Source organism: Ursus americanus, chromosome 14 (assembly GCF_024610735.1).
Source record: "Ursus americanus isolate L20-20 chromosome 14, mUrsAme1.1.p, whole genome shotgun sequence".
NCBI classification, from domain to species: Eukaryota; Metazoa; Chordata; class Mammalia; order Carnivora; family Ursidae; genus Ursus; species Ursus americanus.
This window is the reverse complement of record NC_142140.1, coordinates 12,572,416-12,594,568: the sequence shown is the minus strand read 5'-3', so window position 1 is coordinate 12,594,568 and position 22,153 is coordinate 12,572,416. Positions and strand designations below refer to the sequence as shown.

Here is a 22,153-nt window from a genome sequence, read left to right as displayed (position 1 = left end):
TGTATTTTTCTCCCCTTCACATGCTGGACCCGCCTTCTGCTCCTTGCCCTAGTGCTGACCCCACCAGGCTGCCTTCCTTGCCGCCTGTGGTCCCAGACACCCTAACTGCACTCGAAACTCCTTCGTTTCCTCCTGAATCTGAACACCGACCGTAACTGATACAGCTTACTTGGTTATAAGAATACGGCCTATAATGCATACAACATATAAAATATGTTTGGTTTTTTTTAAAGATTTTATTTATTTATTTGACAGAGAGAGACAGCCAGCGAGAGAGGGAACACAAGCAGGGGGAGTGGGAGAGGGAGAAGCAAGCTCCCCACTGAGCAGGGAGCCCCATGCGGGGCTTGATCCCAGGACCCTGGGATCACGCCCTGAGCCGAAAGCAGACGCACCCCCATACAAAATATGTTAATTGACTATTGATTCCATCAGCAGTAGACTATTGTTAAGTTTTGGGGGAGTCACAAGCTCTGTGCAGGTTTTCAACTGTGCGGGAGTCAGTGCCTCTGAACCCCCATGATGTTCAAGGGCCAACCGTACATATACTCAGGCGTTTCGAAGATACCTCTTGATAACGAGGCCTGCTAGCGTGTTGCTAAGGAATGTGGGAATGAAAAGCTACTGGTATTTAGGTGTAGTCCTGTGTGTGTGCAGGTTACACAGGTGGACAAGGCTCTCAATTTCTCCTTTCACAAACCCACTGCTTTTCAGGGCCTTGGCGTGACCACCTATAAAGTAGAGTTGAACCAAAGTGTCTCTTACGCCACCGTTAGCGCTACAGTTCAATGAAGCAACTTGCAAAGTGCTGGTGGGAGTTCATGAACTATTAAAGAGGGTCCTTGTCCAGAGCAGGGATGTAGGTGTCAGGAGGGAGAGAGGAGACCTATGGGAACAAGCTAGTCAATCTTCAGGGTCAGAGTGCACAGGGCAGGTGAGTAAAATGGGGGATCTGGAAAGGATTGAGGAATTGAGAGAATCTCCACACAGCTCATGATCTCTTTCACCCTTAAGAACTCAAGCTGTACGCTGCTTTCTTCCAAGTCACTGTCACGGTAGGGACAGTGCTGGTGACTTGCCCCTCAACTCTTGCTGGAGTCTATGAACAGTAAGAGAGGATTTTCTCCTCTCTTCTTTGAGTCTGTCTAGGCAGGGCTAACCTTAAGTAAAACTGCTTCAGTCAAGAGTTTGCCAACCTATAAACCCACAGAATGATAAACAGTGTTCGACAGAACACTGTTTTATGTGAGGCAGCCCGGTAGCGAGGCTTACAGATGTGTATGTGTTTGTAGGTTCAAAGGTAAATGCCAAGTGTTTTTTCCTGAAACAACAGCAAAGAAATTTAGAAAGCTGTTTAAGTAAGCTTAGCAAAAAACAAAAACCATTACTGTATAAATGTAATAAGAGATCAAAGTTGAAAAGTCATGAAATCCAGAAAAGAATAGAGGAAAACCAATGGAGATGGCTAAAATCCCATATATAACCTCTGGGTAGATTCCTAGCTAACTGAAAATGCAGGGGAAGTTGCCTAAGCAAAATGTCATGAGCCAGTTTGAGAGCAGGGCAAGTTAGCCTAATTGTTCTTTCTTGGGAATCTCCACTGGGCCAACCCTGCCTTGTTGGCCAGCGGCTGCCAGCTCCACCTTTCCTCCTCCTCCGAGACCTCTGGCTTCCTCTGCCTGGCAGCCCCAGGTGCCCAGGACCCAGCGGCGCCACTCTGCCTGGCAAGCACCACTCTTTCATAGTCTCGAGGGGGCCCAGAAATCACTTCACCTGAGGGCTTAGAATGACTGAAAACAGTGATTCTGCAGCTGGCTTTTCTTAGGGATTTCATCAGAAATGGGTGCGGTTCTCTCTACTGGCAAGGGCCGGTCTTTGTTACACTGTATCATCCAAGAACAACGATTAACTGAGTCTGGGAAGGGTAAGTGGTCATTCCAGCCCAGCTGACGATTATATAACAGGGCCTGTTCTGGGAATGTCGTTCAGAGCTCAAGAGCAGAACCCCTCCAACACCTAAAGTTGGAGGCACTGTGGGTGACCTTCACGTGGCTGCGCTGGTCAGAGAAATCTGTATCTCCAACGTAGAATCCCATAGAAAGGAAGGAGCTAACCCGACACGGAAGTCCAGTGCTGCACAGGGAGTCAGGATCTGGATTCCGGGGCCGACTCTAGACTAGCTTTGTGACCTTAGGCTGATGACATTGATTTATGATTCCTTTGCTTCTGGGACACTTTCTCACACTCATTTGACCCTTACAATAGCTCCGTGGGGGCAGCCCCGTGATCTCTTTCTCAAAAAACAGAAACAGAGACCCTGGACGGTTAACTGACGCCTTCCCTGGCACACTGTCCTGTAGCTCTGGGGCGTGGTGACCTGACTCCTGATTCAGGCCATCCCTCTTCCTGATGACAAACTAATGTCACAGGGCTATTGTAGGAAAGGCACCTGTGAAATGTAGGGATGCTGTATGTGGCTCGAGTTCACTGTACTTTGGAACAGGGGGAAGTGGATCCTTGGATTTGGGATTGGCCAACAAATTACAGGTGTGGGAGCGATTGTTTTTAATGAAGTTTATTTTTTATAGCAGTTTTAAGTTTACATGAAAACAGAAAGCACAGATTTCCCATATACTGGTCCCTCCCTACCTCACCCCCCCCACATACACAGTTTCCCCTATTATTAACATTTTTTTATTAATGTTGTGTATTTGTTTCAATTGATGAACCAATATGACACATTACTATTAATTACAGATCAGAGTTTACATTGGGGTTCACTCCTGGTGTTGTACCTTATGTTGGTTTTAACAAACGTATAATGACATGTATCCACCATTACAGCAGCAAACCGAAGAGTTTAACTGCTCTAAAAATCCTCTGTGCTTCACCCGTTCATCCCTCCCTCTCCCCAACCCCTGATCGCTTTGCCGTGTCCACAGCTGGGATCCATTTTTTAGTGTAGTTGTTTTTAATGTATACTATTTGCTATAAATAGCAATTCTAGAATCACTGAGCATAGTTAGAGATCATTATCACATTTTCACCCAAAGCAGCAGATTCTGGGGTTTGTTTTTTGCTGTGATCTTATAAAAGTGAGCTCTAAAAATGAATTATTTTAGTCCTCTTCAGTAAAAATAATCCTCTCTATCCACCAAAAGGGCAGGTAATTTAAAGTTTATTAAGTGTCCTATATTCTTGCTTTTGGAAAGTTAAGGATGATCTTCCGTCCTCCCCTGCCCCCTCCCTTCTCTCGTCATTCCTGTCCCCTGCTTTCTGGGACAACCTGGTTTGTCCTCCTGCTTGGTAATAGAAGGAGAAACACACTTGCCGTCTGAGTTGAAGGGACAGTCTTGAGCTTTTTGATTCTCCTCAGAGGGGGCTGTGAAGGATAGAGAAGCCACGGGTCTCTTTCTCCAGGACCCATCTTCTCTCCCATGACCATTTCTTTCACCCTCATGCCCCCACCGAGAAATCTAAATTCTCTAGTCTGGCTATAAAGGAACAAGGGATTTGGCAATAAATGTTCCATTGTTTACATGGTAAACAAAATTCTACCTGAGTGGACTTTCTCTGAGGAAGGTGATTGATTACCTCAGTCATCTTTCTTAGAACAGCCTCTTCAGTTGAACCTGGGAAAAGAAAAAAAAACCTCTTCTCAGAATGATTAGCATTTGCATCATACAATCCAACTTCCTCTCCTCCTCCTCTGTCTCTGTCTCTCTGTCTCTCACTCACACACACACACACACACCCTCCTTCTTTCCAGTCAAGGACATTTCAAGAGGTCAGTACCGCCCCCGTGTCTCAAACTTCAATGTTTGCCTTTGCAGGGACTTTTCCAACTTTACCTAGAAAAGAACTAACCAGAACTTTAGCACTTGTGGTCAGCCTGCTTCCGGCTGTGGCTTCAGTCAGTTTGTCTGCTCTGACAGAGGAAGCGCTTGCTGTGACGGGAACTGCACTGGCTGGATTGCCGGAGGACCAGGGCAGACAGTGCCTAATGACATTGGTATGCGACATGCCAGCAGCAAGGAGAGCCAGGGAAGCACAGAGGGATGTCTCAGACCCAGAGTGACAGATGCTACTGACAGACGCTCGGTGAACCCACAGCCTCCCCAACACCACCTTCCTGAACACACACGCGCGCGCGCACACACAACACACACACACACGCGCGCGCGCGCGCGCTGAATTCATGTATAGACAGAATGCCATGGTTGAAGATGATTTTCTCAAAAAATGCAGAAGCCAAGACACTGAGACATGTGTTTGATTTCCAGTACACACAAAGCCAGGCTTCTGCAAACACTTCTAGACCCTCAGATTCCGACGAGCTGGAGAACCGTGGACAGCAGGCTTCACTGGAGTCCTGTCGTGCTCAAGCAAGCACAGCATTTCGTCTGCAAGTCCGAGTTAAGGACAAAGGGATTAGATTCGGGTGTTCTCTCTGCTTCTGTACTAGTGATTGGGAAAGTCTACACATTTTCCCTTCAAGATTTAGATTCTCTGCGGGGAGGGGGGTCCTGTTGGTGAGCAACCTTGGTAATTTGAGATTTGACTTAACAGCTCAGGATGATTATTTAAAATACTGGCAGCACCGAGGATCTCAGATTTGGGGGTTTACCTGCCTCCGTGCAGAAAAGCTAATCATACGCCCTCCGGAGCCCTTGCATTTCTGCAGTTGAGCTGGTTTCGTATGGTTTAGGATTTTAGTGGGATTCCCCCACTTTAGATCTCATTGTTAAATATTAGAGTCGGAGGAAAGCTTTGAGGGAGGACCTGTGTGGTGGTAACCGGCAAATATCTAGACCAGAAATCCTTTTCCAGCTCTGCACTGAAGGACCCTTCTGAGCTGGAGAACGAAGGTTTATCCCTAGGATCAGGGTACACGGCCCAAGGTGGCCTCGGGCAAATAGGACATTTCTTTTAAATTTTGCATTTTATTTTTAAAATTTGATTCAATTTCATGTCTGTTTAGGGCCTAGTTTGAGTTTAATATAAAAATATTTTTAATAATGTACCATTGAATGAAATGGACAGTCTAAAAAAGATGCATTATTTTCTGTGTGTGGTGTTACGTACACTCGGGCCAGGGCTCCCTGCCCCAGGACTGCAGGGAGCTCATGCACAGAAGCACAAGTAAAGCAAAAGCCAAGGGATCTGAGCGCATCTTCTTTGCCACTGAGATGAGCAGCACGGATGCCAGTAGCGGCCATCCTAATGCTGGTGGAGCCCATTCATTCACCCAGCAGGTACTCATTAGGCAGTCACCACTCAGGAGTCCCTCAGAAGTGAGGACCCATGCCCCAACACCTGCCCCAAGACTGCAGTCTGTGCACTTTATCTCAGGGGCAGGGACCTGGTCTTGCTTATCTTGAGATGCACAGCGCTCAGCCCTGAGCCTGGCACAGAAATTATAAATGTTCAGTAAAGAGTGAAGTCTATGCGTTTTGCATTTGTTCAAAGACCTTTCTGAAATCCTTCCATAGGAGTCCAGGAATCAAATATGCCGTGAAAGAAGGTGAGAATCTGCCACCGAAAACTTCTCTTAATCTGTAGTCATTTGGTAACTTGCTGTTGGAAAACGGAAAAGAACCTAATGCCTAAGCTTTAAGCTCTGTGCGGACTCTTGCATCAATTTTCTGTATTCTTTTGAAGACTTCATTAATGTGGACTCTATTTGGAAATCTGTGTTTTCTATTTTATGCGGGGCTTGCTAAGCAAAGGAGCATTGCAAGATTTGAGAGCTAGATTTCAGATGCATTCTTTAACCGGATCAGGCAGTTTAATACTAAATTGCACCTCAGCAGTGAGGTAGCTACAGGTGAGTCCTTGCCACCATACCCACTACAGCGGCTTGCACGTGTCCCTCCCCTGCATCCCATCAGGCAGGCCCGCAGGGACTCCAGGTCACCTCCTTCCTTCCTTCTTCCCTCGGCCATCCCCTTGACCCTGGCCCTCTTCATTGTGCGCCGCAGTTTCTCCTGTTGCCTGCGCCTGTCTATCCCACACTCCAGTCTCTTCTACAGTATTCTATAGTCTGAGCTGCCCCTACCTGTAGGCCCTCCTCCTGCACTGCAGCCAAACTGGTTTCCTCCCTGTGCTGGCCCCACTTTGTTGAGAATGCCCTCATGCTTGCCTTTAGTTTGGCCAATCACCCACCCTCCTTCAGGACCACGCCTTTCCCGAGAGGGTTGCAGCCAATTGTCATCACTGCCGGTCAGTTCTGACTTTGGCCCTGCTCTCTGCCACTCATTTGGCAAAGCATAGCCTGCTTTATACTGTCCTCCTTCTTTTTAATGTGTATGTCCACTCTCATTAAATAACACGTGCTGTGATGGCAGGAACTCTATCTCATGCTTAGGTTTGAAAGCCATTTCCACTTGAAAGAGGTCTAGAGGCAGCAACCCTGGGGGGGGGGGTGCTCACAGCTGGTTCCTTAGCACCGTCCACATAGGGAAGTGCCCCTGAAGTAGATGTTGAATACATGTTACATCTTTAAAACATTTCCTTCCAGGGCCCTAAAATAATGCTTATACTAGTGATTTGAATCCAAAGAACTAGCAAATACTTACAGTTCACCAGCACCAGGTATTTGTCAGTGTCCCCTGTGCAACACAGAAATTTGTTAGGTCCTCCCTCCCCACAACAAGTGACTTTCCCTTTCAGGGCTCAGTTTTCCACACTATACAACCGTGACCATGGTCTCTAAACTCCTTCTTGGCATGGCATTCTGTCACGTCCCCATCGTTGGTGTGTCCGTCTGCTCCTCTGAGTCTGACAGTGTAAACAGGACATTGGATCTTTCCTCTTCAAGTTGTTCTCCTGGCTGGGGTCTGGGCAGAGCGGGGGCGGGGGTGGGGGGGGCAGTCTGTAAAAATTGATAGCAGTCCCTGTGGATTATGTGGGGTCTCTGACTGCCGGGCCGGTCTTGTGCTCTGTGACCCGACTGCATTCGTGCTCGGCAAAGGCTCACAGTTTCATCAGCCCAGCCCACACCCTCTCTCCTCTGTCCATGTGCTGCTTCGCCCCAGGGTGAGTAAGTAACCCCCAGCCACCCGTCCCCTGTGGGTGTCCTCTCCTGAGCAGTTAGGTTCTTTCCTCCCTTAGAGTTGGACAGACGCTGAACATGGGATGTTTCCTCGGTGGGAAGGTGTGACTATGTCTGAAGGACTGACACAGGAGCAGTGAATATAATCAGCGACAGGTTACTTAGCTGCCTCTCAGTGGCAATGCCAAGCTTAAATGTTTTCAAATGTCTCCTCTCCTCCTCTGCTTTGCTGTAGACACACAGCAGAAAACCGATCATAGACGTGGGAACACCTGAGATTTTTAGGCCGGTCATCTTTGAAATGGGATATTTTATTGAATGGTCTTTTTACCTGTTGCGCTGTGGTGGGAAATTGATGCAAATGGATACAGGCTACCATGCAGTTACATGCAAAGTGCTGATCACAGGGTATTTGGTACAGGAAGGTAGAGAGCACCATTTTCTCCTCCCGCAGTCATTCTAAACAACTGAGGTTCACCATTGAATCATTTGCTCTGAGAGCCCATGCAGGAAATAGAGCTAGTTTATCACTCTTCCCTTCCACAAATATTTATCAAGTGTCTGCTGTGTTCTGATCACTATACTAAGGTGGTTTCTGCACTCATGATGCTGCAGGGCTAGTGAGTCCCTACTTACAGATTCCCGGACGTTCTAAACCAACACTCTAAAGTAGGTGTGATGCCGTGTTGCCAGTGTGGCCTGCCTTCTTTGTAATATTTTTCAACTAGTTCTCTTTTGGCTTCAATATTGCTAGACTGTCTTGGTGCTTTTTAACATTTAGACACGTCTTGTGGGATTTTGTATCTGATTCTAAGTGGGCTGATGCCTTCTATGGTATGACAGAGGTTGGCAAAACTCTAGCCTATGGGCCAAACCCAGCCTGCTGCCACCAGCATTTGTAAATAAAGTTTTATTGGAACACAGCTACGCTCATTCATTTATGTAGTGCCTGTGGCTGTTTTCAGGATACAATAGCAGAGTCATTGTGAGAGACCATATGGTCCACAAAGCCAAAGATATTTGCTATCAGAAAATATTTACTATACAGAAAAATTTTGCTGACCTCAGGTGTACACAAAGTAGCAGTAATAGTGAGTGTGTGTGAGTGTGTGTGTGAGTGTGTGTACTGGCAGGGGGTGAGGGAATGGGCAAGATTAGTGTTAGAATGTCAATTACGGTTTATCTTGATGAGATCAAAATGGTGCGGGTCAGAAATGAAACCAGACAGATGTTGACTTGAGTCCTTTTTTCCCCCCTTATCTGGTGCTGAATAGCTTTTACTATTCATTCCTGCCTCTCTGTACAGAACTTAGCTATGATGTACACTCTTTAGGAGAAAAACATTTGTGGGCACAAGGAAGAGAGGTAGCAGGAGGAGTCCTGGCCCCCTGGTTAAACAGTGGTGAGAAAAACTGTCTTCAGGTGTAAGCTGTAGATGTCCAAAGAAAGGATGGAGACTGAATGGCCTTTCTTATACCAACTGATGGCAGCTATCAACGATGTCAAGCTGGAAGGAAAAGGAAACAAGAGAGCAGTAATTTCCGTAAGCTGACAATGAGGGAAACTGAACAAGAAGCCCATTCCCCATTTTCAGCCGCTTGACAATCCCCTACCAAGTGAAAGCACACATACGCATATCCGGTAAATGCCAGAACACTTGGGATCTCAAAATTCATTTCACTTCCAGAGTGTTTGCAGATGATATTCCAAGTATAATGCTTTTAAAAATACACAGCACAGTATGAGGTATCTAGAGCAGTCGGACTCAGAGAGACAGCAAATAGAATGGCGGTTGGCAGGGGTGAGAGAGTTAGTGTTGAATGGGGATGCAGTTTCAGATGGGGAAGATGAACAAAGTTCCCGAGGTGTAGAGGGCGGCGATGGTTACACAACACTGTGACTGCACTTCATGCCACTGAACTGTACAGCTAGAAACGACTTCAATGGAAAATTTTATGTTCTATATATTTTACCACCCACCACTCATTAGCCATGTAATGCAATGGCTGCATTCCTATTTACAGATTGGGGAAGTTGCTCAGAAACCTACCTTTCCCCCCGTATTTAGTTCTTTTTTTGTTTTTGGTTTTTTTTTTTTAAGATTTTCTGTATTTATTTTTGAGAGAGAGAGAGTTCCTGAGCTGGGGGGGTGGGGGGGAAGGGGGAGAGAATCTCAAGCAGACTCTGTGCTGAGCTCAGAGCCCAACACGGGGCTCGATCTTATGACCCCAAGATCATGACCTGAGTGAAAACCAAGAACCAGAATCTTAACCGACTGAGCCACCCAAGTGCCCCCCCCCCACTGTATTTGGGTCAAAAGTGACTTCTAAGAATTGAAAGAGTTCAGTGATGCTCAATTATGGGGCACCTGGGTGGCTCAGCTGGTTAAGTGTCTGCCTTCGGCTCAAGTCATGATCCTAGAGTCCTGGATGAGTCCTGCATCAGGCTCCCTGCTCAGCAGGGAGTCTGCTTCTCCTTCTGCCTGCCACTCCCCCTGCTTGTGCTCTCTCTGACAAATAAATAAAATCTTTTTAAAAAAGATATTTACTGAATGGTTTTTTAAAAGGCACAGCACATTAACTCTGTAACAACAGAGATAGCCTTATGAAAGACGCTACAACAAAAAGATAGCATGGTGGGATTGTTTTTCTTGTCTCTATTCCTAGAAATGACTTTTTCTTTTCTTTTCTTTTTTTTAATGTGGATTCTAGGAAAGAAACCTTGACTGGTTCCCCAGGATGAGAGCCATGTCCTTGGTCAGCAGCGACTCTGAAGGAGAGCAGAATGAGCTGAGGAACCTGCAGGAGAAGCTGGAGTCCACCATGAAGCTGGTCACCAACCTTTCCGGCCAGCTGTCAGAATTAAAGGATCAGGTAAAGAAATGACGCCCCATCTGCCCCCTACACACACACACACACACACACACACACACACACACACACACACCACTACCAGACACACCAAACTTGCTGAGGTGAAGTCAGTAGTGCTCAAGTTAAAATGCTGACGTTTCCAGCACGTGGATGTAGGAAAGGAACCCGGGGCACAGAGAATAAACCCGTTTCCCCGTCCGTCCCCCTTCACTGCCCTTTGACAGGATAAGCCCATAACACTACTTTCAGTGCTGCTAGTACAAGGTTTTAATATGAAAAACAAAACCAGAAAATGGGAGAATGCAAATGACTTCAGTGAAGCGCTGTACAGAAAACACGACCTGTAAAGCCATACTCTTTACTTTACTTACTGACAGCCCTGGAGGTAAGTGGTGAGGTACACCCACGGGTGATATGTTACTGGTAGGTACATACCTAGTGAACACCCCATCTAGAATAAACTCTTGTTGGTGCCAGTCTACAGAGCGATTTGAACAATCCTACTTTGAATTCCATTTCTTTTCCAACTAAATTAATCCAAACAATGCCCCCAGATATACCATTTGGCCTCAAGGTGTTTCTTTGACTTGTATTAAGATGCAAATTAAAAAGATGGTGACAACAGAAGGGCTCATTTATGAAGGCTGTCTCTAGCGCTGAGCTTTGATGGCCACCTAAAGTGAATAACCTAAACGAGTAAAACTAACTAGGATCGAACTAGATTGCTTTGCTTATTATTTTATTAACTTTGAACCCCTTCTGTGACACACTTGACAAATGTTCCAGAGAACTAAACGGCCTGCGGAGCACTGCTGCCGATGCGGAGCCGGGGGGAACCTCTTACCACATCCAGCCATGCCTTAGTTACTATCTCCCCTTTGAGAGGGCTGTGGCTCCAAGAATCTTAGTTAAATCAGAGGTTTTAAAAAGCCTTCCAGAATCTGATCTAAGACACACTTCAATAAAGGAACTCTTGAGCTCTCGCTAAAATGGTCACAGGAGTGAGGTGAACTGAGGAATTCGCAGAAGGCATCCGAGGTGAAGGAGGGCACCCAAGACCGCAGCGGTCCTCCCCCCTCCCCCTCATTGTATGGATGAGGGTACCCAGGTGCACAGCAGGCTCCCAGGAAGCTTCTCCCGCACTCTAGGACAACTCCTGAGCCTCCTGTGTGGGTTTGATTTTTGTATGTCGTATGTGTTTTTGTTTCCATTTGTTTTGTCTCTGTACCTGGTTTGCCTTTCAGCTTGGCTGTTTAAATTCTCATTTTTCTTTTTTTAAAGAGCCTTAAAGTTTCCGAAGTTGCCTCCCACATTTGAGCGCTGTGGAGGATACCTTCACGGCCATTTTACACAGCTGTGCATAGTAGAAACGTGGCGTTTTAAAACTCCAAGGTAGAATTGTTTCCGTTAAGCCTAAATTTCGGCTCAAACAAATACGTAAAACTTCATTACACAGGGACTAGGGTTCATTTAGTGTCATTAAAGCCAGAATGGTTTAAACTGCTTGGTTTCGGCCCTTTTTATGTCTTTAACGTTGGCAGTTGGACCGAAAGCCCTTCCCCTGTGAATGAATATGAACCATTTTTTCTTGGAAGACACTATAAGCTGAAAAGAAGTATGAGGAAACCAGTAAGATATTCTTAAGTGCCTTTACCAGGATTGACCTGCTTAGGTTTTAAGGTGCCCAGGAAAAATGCGGCACAGCTGCTTTTATTGGGGAAATGCGTTTCTTTCCAAAGGAATTAGCATTTTCTTTAGATTATGCAACTTTTAACAAACCTTTAAGGCCATTTGTTTAAGAATCAGCTTACTGAAAAATTTTGCATTTTATTAAATTTGGTGTAATAGCAATCATAAAAGTTGCTTAAATTGTTCTGCATAAAAAATCATGCAGATATGTTGGAGAGTTGCTGGTTCTTAAATGGCAATTGTAAGAATTCCTGCCCTCTGAAGAAAAAAAATTTTTGAATTAAAAAATAAAAGCCTACAAATGATTAATGAGCAAGAAATTCTGATAGATATTTTTTAAAACTGCTATGAAAGAATACCATTCACTGGTAAAAGTGCTGGGAAACAAAAATTGCTTCATCACTGAGCTATGTTTTTCGATCTTCTGGTCCAAAAAGCAGCATAATGGAGCAATGATAGTTTATAAATGTGAATGTCTTTGGTTCTGTTATTGACCTCTTTGGTGGATGTTTTCTTAAAATACCACTTCGAGGAGAAAAAGTTCTTGTCAAGGATAGAAGTTAAAAACCTAGTTGGTAGTGTCGCTTTTCCTACTATTGCCAAGAACAGTTGATTAGAATTGCTAGTCTAAGTGTTAATGACGCATCTCATCTTGAAATTTCCCCTCCCAAGAGATTCTGAATACTAAATGTGATTCTCTTACATTCTTATTCCAAGGAGGAGAACTGATGTAAGAACCTATTTTTTTTTTTTTGCATGTTTTCTTCATAATGCAAAAGAGCAAATATCGAAGAGGCTTCACTTTATTGAAAATGTGACTGTCTTCCTATGGGACAGTAACCCTTACATGTTGTTAGGAATATGAAAAGCGCTTGAAAATTCAGATCACATTAGCATGTCCCAGTGTTTGGCACTTTTCATGCAAGACGGTTATCTTGTGAACATTAACTGCTTACGGAAGGGAGGAATAACAAAAGATTAGAATAATTGCCTACAGTTGGAAAATGCAATATTAAACCTTACTGAGTGCCTCTGTTCCTTACTCTGTTCTGGAACCACAAAGGGGGACTAAGGTAACAACTGCCCTCTAATCTAGCAAGAAAGACAGGAATATAGACCTCTGACAGTATGATACAGTGTGAAAAGTTGTACAACCCACTCGAGACATGAAGACAGCTTGATGGTGGCACAGAGGAGGAGGCATTTAGTCCTGTGTGTGGCTTGGAGTGAGGCAGGACTAGAGCCTGCACAAGTAGGTGACTTCTGAGCTGGCAGAGGAATGCAGCAGGGGGCATCCCAGGAAAGGAATCAGCATGAGCAAAGGCATGAAAATGCATGGCATGCTCCAGGAATGGCACTATGTTCTGGTTAATTCAGTTCGTTCTTTGAACCACCACCCGTGAAATAGCTTTGCAAGGTGCAGCCCTAGGTACTGGGGTTACAGAGATGAATAGAAGCTGCTCTCTCTCTACACCTAACAGTCTAGAGTGGGAAACACATCCGTAAACCGCTGCGAATTCAACCCCGTAAGTATGTAATGGAGGTATGAACAGACTGGGAAAGGAGGAACACAGGTCAGTAACCTGGTCCCCGGGAGAGAAGTAGACTTACGCCACAGCAGCCTCAGAGGTGGTATGAAGAGCTTGATCTCAAAGTCTGAGCAAGAGCCCACCAGGTGAAACAGGAACAGAATAGGAGGGATCAACTCAGAGTGTGAACAAGAATCTGTACGTTGACATTAAATCAACATAAGTGTGTCTAAGAGTTGTGCTGGGTTTTTTTCATAGTATTTTAGGCTCATTGTTAGAAACATGGCTGATTTTAGAGTGTCCCGGCTGTTTAGACTCTAAGTAACCAAGACCTTGCTGTGACAGGAAAGCAGTTTTTCGGACTCCTGATCCGTTAGAAACCAACTCATGGCATCCATGTGTGTCCTTCCTTTGCCAGCCTTCTGTCATTGAGGCCAGTACTGGGAGGTGAAATGTGCTCACTTGCTCTCTACCCTTAGTGTTTTCATGAAAGATCTTTCCGACGTTTGGCTGCATCTGATTTGCAAAGCTACAATATTCTTTGCTTCTTGTTTAGACTGAGTCAAAAGGAGGAATGCTAACATTCAAGCTAGTTTTTATAGCCATATAGATACGAAGAAGAGTACTGCTTCAGATGTTTTCCTTTAGCTAAATGGGAATTTTAAGGATTTTAAATGACTACTACAAATGAGACATTTCACACTATTCAGAATAGATTTTCAGTATTCATATTTTGAATACAGTTACCTTAGATCAGAATCTCATGCATCTTTCTGAGTCCGTTTTGTTTCAAATGTCCAGAGAAAATACTATGTGAGAATATGAAAATTCACTTTGGTCATTATTTCTGTTTAACATCAACAGGTAATATGCTTTCAATAAGAATTTATACACACACACACTTATTTTATACACAGTTTGTAGACAAGGTGGAATTGAGCCCATAAAGCCAGAAGTTATGTGAGACTGCACGAGGTAGGCCAGCCAGGGAAACCTAACTGCCCAGCAGTGTTGACCTTGGTTTTTTACAGGCCAGATTTATTTTTATTCCCTTATAATCATAATTGGATGATGACCACTGTCAAAAGGACTAAATCCTTTAGCAGTTGCCCTATTCCTTCTCACTTATTAGTCACTTAATGACAGTTATTCTAAAAGGCCAGGGTTGATGAAAACAGAATTCAGATTAGCGTGCCTCCGTATGCTCAGCTGTAGAGAATCTTCTCCAAGATCTTAATTTTATTTGAGAGACGATATATGTACCTGAAATACTCTGTGTTCAAGAATACGAAAATACACCTGAAGTGATCTTTGACCCATTTCAGAGAGAATCCGTGAAAGTTCTAGAGCAGCAGTGTGGTCCCAGACCAGCAACATAAACCTCACTTGTTACTTGTTAGAAATGCAAATTCATGGGCCCTACCCCAGGCCTACTGAATCAGAAACTCTGTTTGTGGGCCCTTTGATCTGTTTTAATAAACCTTCTGTGTGATTCTGGCTTATGCCAAAGTTGAAAAACCACTATTCTAGGGAAATAGAAAACAAATTTAGATAGGTATGTACTGGGTACTTGAAATTACCAGGAATAGGACTGCCTGAGCAAAGAATTTGGCCACTAACCTCCATCAGTAGGGAGTTTTAAGGTTCAGGAAGGAGGGCGGGTGTTGTGATCATTATCTTAGAAAGGCAAACCTAGAAAGTTAGAATAGGAGCAGCAATGAGGTGTCAGGTGATGGCTGCAGAAGGGGGAAGGGGGGTGTGCCATCAGCTAAAGACTCGTTTGTTATAGGAAAAACAGTATAGAAGCTTCTCTATTTAAGAGAATGACTGAATAGCCAACAGATTGAAAGTTAAAAGCTGACTGAACCAACAAGCATGAACATATGCAAACATAAAAGATGATCTCAAATGCAAGTAGTTATTTATAGAAAAATTACAGAAAAGGGTTTAATAGCCAACTTTGACAGCTGAAAGACCTCAGTGACTGTAAATGAAAGTATTTAAATAAAATAGCCTTCAGTAGGGGTTGAGCCCCCCAGGATTCCTAAAGCCATTAGAATGCTTGAGATTGTTAAACTTCATGAAGTTGTACTGGATTCCCTCTCAGCGTTAACTGCCAAGGGAAGAGTGAGAGAGAGTGTGAGTGTGTGTGTGTGTGTGTGTGTCCATGTGTCCATCCATGTGTCTGTCAGTTGGGGAAGGGAGGAGGATCTGAGCTAAGTATCTGAAGTATCAGGCAGTAAGATTAATGAATTACAGATTACACTGTAATCGAATTGTGAATTTATCCCACATGTCAAATTAGGTTCTCTTTTCTCAGCTGAATCTGTGAAGTGTAGTGTGTAACACTTACTTAAAAGATTTGTCATTCATCTAAGGGAACTTCAGAGGCTAGCTGGAATATCCTAACTCAATTCTTTATAAAAAGCTACCTTTTGGAAATATTCACTCCTTGTAAATACTCTTCTAAATGATAACAGAAGGCATTTCACAGGAGCCTAAAAATAGTATTTTGATTTAAAAGAAAACTGCCATGTTTTGAATAAGTAACCACTTTAAAATTGAACCTAGGTAAGCTATTCTTGTTTTATGTTCTCTCAGGATATTTTATACCAAAAATTAGTCCAAGGGAAAACAGATTTAAGTATCTACTATGTGACACTCTCCCAAGAATTTTACATGTATCTGTTCAATTCTCCACCTATGAAATAGGAATTATCATAATTGGGTGAGTGAAGAAACAGACTTTGAGAAGCTAAATAACAGAGAACTGTTACAAATGGGTCTGATTCCAGAGCCCACGTTCTTTTTACCAGGTTACCCTAATTCCTCTCTGATTTTAGGAAACGAAAACTCTACATGCAGGACCTAATGCCATTTGTAGACAACAATTTTATCTAATATATATTTCATTATAGCCTTTTTGTCTTAATTGGCTTAAATGCCCAGCATCAAATCCAGAGCCAGGACCAACTGGTTAAGAAAAATGTTAATGCAGAGAACTAAATGTGCCCTAAAATACCTAGAACAGAGCTAGCTACCCAACACTATGAGAAGTGATTCAGTTCAGCAGCCAAATGAATAGTAACCACCTCTTGTGTGGGGTTTTGAAAGCACTTTTTCATTTGACCAGTCTTAGGAAATGGACTTTGCTGACCTTAATCAGTCCTGTGTCTGTGGGTGGCAAAGAATGCACCCCACTGAGTGCCGAGAGCATCGTTTATGACATCGCGTCACTCTGGGTCTCAGTGACAGGCGAGGACAGTCCTCATCTTCCTTGAGGTGCTACAGCATTTTTTCCCTCTCAAACCAGAATTACTCTGAAATCATTAATGGAACCAGGACCCCTTGAAGACCAGGGACATAGTCCCTGTCAAACCCAGGATTCTAAACACACGGCTTCTCTTAATAGTTTGCTGTGCTGTTGGCACCACACAAAGCCACCATTTTCCAATGAGCCTTTAAATCATTGGAAATGGATTGGAGAAACAATCAAGAATCCTGTGCTTTTACCGTTTTTTTTTTCTTTATGAAACAAATAGTAAGCAATACTTCTTCTGAATGCCACATTGCATGACTAGGTCACAGAATTCCCCATTCTGCCTAGGAAGATGTCCCTTTTGAAGTTCTGTGTGTTTGATTTAGTGACGGTACACTATTTGTAGAAAGTGGGTTTCAGTATAAACCATAACCACAGAGGTAAATCTATGGTTCGGTATATGGTCTGACGTACAGGAAGTGTCTGGGTCTAATGATGAAGCTTTTTAACTCTCCAGATGACAGAGCAAAGGAAGCAGAAACAAAGACTCGGTCTTCTAGGACACCCTCCTCACGTGCACGTCAACCCACAGCAGCCAGCGTAAGCAGATGAAATAAAGGAACCCCTGGACCTTTTTTAATTATTATTAGTGTGGGTATGGCTACTGAGTTCTGATTCACCCACAAAGATGACATTAATGCTTAGTACATTTGTAAATAATCAGTTTTATACTGTATGTATATGATTGCTACTCTAAAGGTTTGGATATATGTATTGTAATTAGAATTGTTGGCATGATGAAATTTCATTTGTGCCAAAAATATTAAAAATGCCTTTTTTGGAAGGACTAAAGAAAGCACCTGATTTGCACTTGAACCAGATTATAGATTTAAAAGTATATGACCTGTATTTTGTATTTAAAACTAGAATAGCCAGTATTTATGTTTTTTATAAAACTGTGCAATACGAATTATGCAATCACAATGAATTTGTAACTCCTGAGTGTCCTAAAGGGAGTGCACATCTTTGAAGCTGGTGTGTTAATACTATGTAATAAATGGTTAAATATCAAATGATGCTGCTGCCAAAATCCTATGAATACTGAGTTTCCAGCCCCTGGGCATTTTGTACCATATACTTACATGTGGTGATACTGTTTCTCGTTGCTAGTGGCATTAGTGCCCCTGTCTAGTAGTGACAGTGCTCCAAGTCAGCATTCATTTTAAGAAAAGCAACTTTAGTTTTAAAGATAATTTTAAGCTTCTGAACTGATCATTTAAACTATAAGTAAGAGAGCTAAATTAGAAGCTCAGACTTTAGCTTGTGAAGTTAATGAATTTTTGAAAGGGAACTTTTTATGCAACATTTGGAATAAATGCATACTGCTGGCCAATGTCATCTCCAAGGTGAATTTTGGTGTCACGTGATAGAGAAATGAATAATTGATGGTGTCTAGATTATCTAGTCCAAACAGCAGAGTTGATTTTTTTCCTTCATCTGAACCAACATGCTACAGTAGCTAAGAAGTATTTAAACTATATACATCCATATAAAGAGGAAATATGATCTATCCCATTAGAACTCATAGTTGAACACTGACATGTTATTCTTGTGAAAGAGCCACGTTTTGGTTTTATTTCCTTGTCACATGATTTCTTTCCTTGATGGATGAAAAGTATGAAAGGAAACTTTTATATCTGTTGCCTAGTTTTGTACATGGATCTCATTTTACAAGAGACTCTCTCTGCAAAAAAAAAAGTGCTGAAAGCAGAGTTCTGAAATGAGTAAAGTTTGTAAATGCATATATGAAAATAAATATTTAATGATGCAGAATAATATACGGTGGCGGACTGGTGGCTTTCATGTTGGCATTTCTTTGTGTCTTAACAGCTATTCCAATCACTTATTTTCTTTGGGACCCATTTAAAGTGCAACTGATTTGGTTACCAGATTAATTCAGAAAATGCTTACCTGATTAGGGAGAACTCTGAGGAGATCGACTTGAACAAATATCAGGGAGTGTTTAATACGATGCTCATTCCTTCTAGATGAGTGGCTGCCAAGCAGACGGTCCTGAGCAGTGAGCGCCAGGGCACGCCGAGGGAAAGTCAGGAGTGGGTTCTGCTGAGGTTCCAGCCTCTAGGGCTTTCCTGGGACTGGGGGCTCTGACTTGCTGTCTGCAATAAAACAGTTGCCGTTTCTTTTCCTTCATGTCCAGGGCGTGGAGGCCTTCAACAAGACAGACAGAAATGCTTCACAGCGCTAAGCTAACTCGTCTACCCAAAGGTAGTAAAACGTGTTCCCTCCTCAAAGCAATGCCCACCCGCTTGCTCTTTTAACACCGATTCTCTCTATGCTTTGGTAAATACGAATAATTACCAACCAATGTTGGGAACTAGGTCAGGATTGAATTCCAGTTAAATGACTAGTTTCATAACCACTGCTTTTACGTTATAAATTTGATAACTTAAAAGAAACAAATGAATAATTTTCCAGTCGATGCAGTGTCTCTCCACCAAATTTTTCCGTAACAAGGCAGGCCCAAGATCAACACGCACTTGAACCTGTAAACCAAAGCGCCGTCTCTGCTGAAGCCCACCACCTGCGCTCCTCTTCGGGTTTCTCTTTCATCTCTCAGGCTGCCCAGGACGGCGTGGCAGTGTGTGTGCTTTGTGTCTCCGGTCCCATCCAGTTCACTGGAAGGTTCTGCAATGACATGTCCAGGTTGCAGCATTTACAGGTTTCTCATGTCTCATTTGAATCCTGTCACTTAAGATATAAATCTTCACTCGATTTGCCAGCGTCAGCAGAAAATACATGGAATTGGAATGCCCCTCCACCACGTGCGCGGCGGAGCCTACCCTTGGAGTTTGGGCGTGAACACAAAGCTAGTATAATTGAAACATAAAATCTGAAGTTAAAACTTCTATAGCCTTTGATGTGTAATTGTGATTTCACCTTTCTACGGACGTTGCTTTTTCAAACACTTCTGTTTCAAGGAGGGAGGTCCACCTCCCCTTCAAAGTTGCCTGGTATTATCAGGCTGAGTAACAAATGTGGTAATAGAGTGCTAATATGCAAGAAAGTCTTTTTGGCTTTATTTAATTTTAAAAGTTTGCTGTAGCACCAAACCAAATTTCAAGATTTTACAATTTCCTTAAGCCATTTGTTAAGTAAGTCAAAGGATCTGGGAAATTCCATTCCACTTTTATAACATTTATAGTATCTTGCCCATTGCTACTTCTGTATATAAAACTGTACTGATAAGCCTTCTTTTCCCTACAAATAAAGCTTCTGCTCTTTGCTGGGTCCTAAAGCTTTCAATGATATTCCATCCCGTACAGTTTTTCTTAGTACTGTATCTGTCTCTACTCACCCCACACACATACAAAATACAACTTCTTTTATTTCATTCTTTAAAATTTGATTCAACTTAATTGGTTTGTTTCCAAGTTCATGCTTCTTATTCATTGTTCTTCACTCAGCCAATTTTTTTATTTGGTTGTGCTTTCTGAAAATGGATTGCTTGATTTGGGTCCTGTAAAAACTGCTCTTTCATCCTGTTTAAATATTTCCCAACATAAATTATAAAGCAAGCATACTTTATTTCTGGAAGCTAACCAATACAGTCTATGCAGCAGAGCAAACTAAACAAAGCTTTACTTATGTGCTAGTGGGAAATTATCAAGATCTTCACAGTAAACTAAGGAATTAACCTGTTAAAAATTCAATTCTAGATTTCTCTATCCTCCTACTGAGCATGGTCTACTATCCTCCTACTGAGCATGGTAATGCATGAATGAGAAATAGCCTGGAAGTTTCTGACAGTTATTTTAAGGCTGACTTCTGGGCTGCAGAGATGGAAATTTACTCCTTCAAAAACACTAAACACAAAAGGGGTATAACTACATACTTCTAGAAGTAGAGTTGGTTTTTGCTAAAATAATGTTTTTACAGATTTTAAAGAACAAAATAGGTGCTTGATAGAAGGTGTAAATTATATGACAATAAAAGTCACTTTTATATAAGACAGGATATTACAAAGGGCTCCTACAGAACACTCTTGAGACAATATGCTTTATCTACCAGACCATACAGCAGGAGTGAAACTAATTTTAAAGATAAGACACTGAGACTTAGAGGGGCGCCGGGCTGGCCCTGGTGGTAGAGCACGCGACTCTTGATCTCAGGGTCATGAGTTCAAGGCCCATGTTGGGCGTAGAGATTACTGTAAGAGAAAAAGAGAGAAAAGAAATTGAGACATAGAGAGGTGAAGCAACTGGCCTAAGGACTCAGTTCCAGAACAAACAAAGGTCTCCTGCCTTAGCCAAATACAGAGCACGGTCTTCCCACTTGCTACCTGTCTTTCAGAATGGGGCTGTAGCATCGCATCAGAAATCAGTTCACCACAACAATTCTCCCTTCACAGAAAGTTCTTAGGGAGAATTGCGCTTTGTCCTACGATGCAAATTGATTTGCTTTTCTTTACAAATCTACTTTTACAAGGGTTCTACAAATTAGTACTAAATATGAATACTTTGTCAAGACTGAAAACTGTGGCAAAGAAGCTCTTAAAATCTCTCTTTTACAACTACCAATCTCATATAACACTTCTTACTTAACTGCATTTTTCAAAAGGAGAATCTGTTCTTTGAATGAAGGTGGCTTCCTCCTGGTGAAAACATTCACATATAGATGACTGGCATCCTATCCTACCACAGAAGTAGGTGTTTAGTAGCAAACCCCACTTTGCTCTTGTTCAGTATACTGATAATTTGCTAACAATCAACTAGAATGCTGGAAAACCCCCATAAAGATTTCAATTTTACAGAAAGTACCCAAAATTCCACCAGTTTTGCATCACAAAGTAGTGGTTAAAGTAAAGTTTTGAGTAAAATGCCATGTGTGTGGTTTTTGTGGGTGGTTGCAGCTCAAAACGCCTATTAGGCCTCATCAGTTATCTACAGGGGAGAGCTATGATGGCAATGATCAATTAAGACAATTATGATTATCATAACATTTTTTTCTTCTTCGGCATTACATACCACATTGGTAATTCTTGCAACCTAATAACTAGCCTTTAAGTCCGGACCGCAAAACCTGCAAAAATAAAGAAAATAAAAAGGTCCAATCCCTAGTGGGTTTTGACATTTGATCAACTTCCAACAATGCTTACGGACTGTGGGTTCTCCAGGTGCTGGTATTTTAAACTCATTTGGTAAAACAAATCTCTAGCTTACTGGGGTACCACATTTTTTAAAAAGAAAAATTTACCAAAGGAGAAACTTAAAATACTTTAAGGTCATGACAAACCAGTGTGAAAGAGAATCCTAACACCTAGAAGTGAAACTGCATCATCCACCCAGCCTGGAAAGAAAAAAGAAAGCTAAAAACCACTACAGAATAAGAATGCAGAGTTTGAGAAAACCCCTAAGGTGAACTGTGAACAACAACAAAAAAGAGCCCCCACAACATAAGAAGTGCGTACTGTATGCAAGAACCACTAATGGAAAGAGTTCGCCAGCATTTCTGTAATTACCTCACAAAAAATGGTGAGTCCCATGTAAAGAAGGGAACTTTCAACAATCCAGGAATTTAACTGTTCACTCCAGAGCTCAAGTTATTTAATCCTTTTTCATATGCTTGTCAGCCACAGCATCTCATCAAGTCTTGTCAGAAGCTTTTTGTAAAAGTTCTCTGGAAGAAAAACAGTTGAGATTTGGTATGAAACTAGGACGAGGAGCCTGGA

General features: G+C 42.7%; 1 protein-coding gene and 1 long non-coding RNA gene across 12 annotated transcripts in view; one reads left to right on the top strand and one right to left on the bottom strand.

The window, feature by feature from the left end:
* ITPR1 (inositol 1,4,5-trisphosphate receptor type 1) overlaps positions 1-19,112 on the top strand; it is a 321,669-nt gene extending 302,557 nt beyond the window's left edge. For all 5 annotated transcript variants that reach the window (XM_045808124.2, XM_087866841.1, XM_087866840.1 and 2 more), the window contains 2 exons: positions 9,766-9,927; positions 16,922-19,112. In XM_045808124.2, coding sequence (XP_045664080.1) covers positions 9,766-9,927; positions 16,922-17,008 — 249 coding nt within the window. In that variant the 3' untranslated portion in view covers positions 17,009-19,112. The remainder of the gene's footprint in view (positions 1-9,765; positions 9,928-16,921) is intronic.
* Positions 2,570-22,153, bottom strand: part of LOC123799166 (uncharacterized) — a 35,760-nt gene continuing 16,176 nt past the window's right edge. Inside the window, exons 2-7 of one of the 7 annotated variants that reach the window (XR_015726631.1) lie at positions 21,944-22,101; positions 18,963-19,110; positions 18,376-18,581; positions 13,893-13,954; positions 3,595-3,632; positions 2,574-3,382 (exon numbers count right to left, since the gene is read on the bottom strand). This is a non-coding gene — a long non-coding RNA (uncharacterized LOC123799166). Of the gene's footprint in view, positions 3,633-7,344; positions 8,562-13,892; positions 13,955-18,375; positions 18,634-18,962; positions 19,111-21,943; positions 22,102-22,153 lie in introns of those variants that run through there. The other 6 variants (XR_015726629.1, XR_006781520.2, XR_006781518.2 and 3 more) reach the window with 6 other exon arrangements.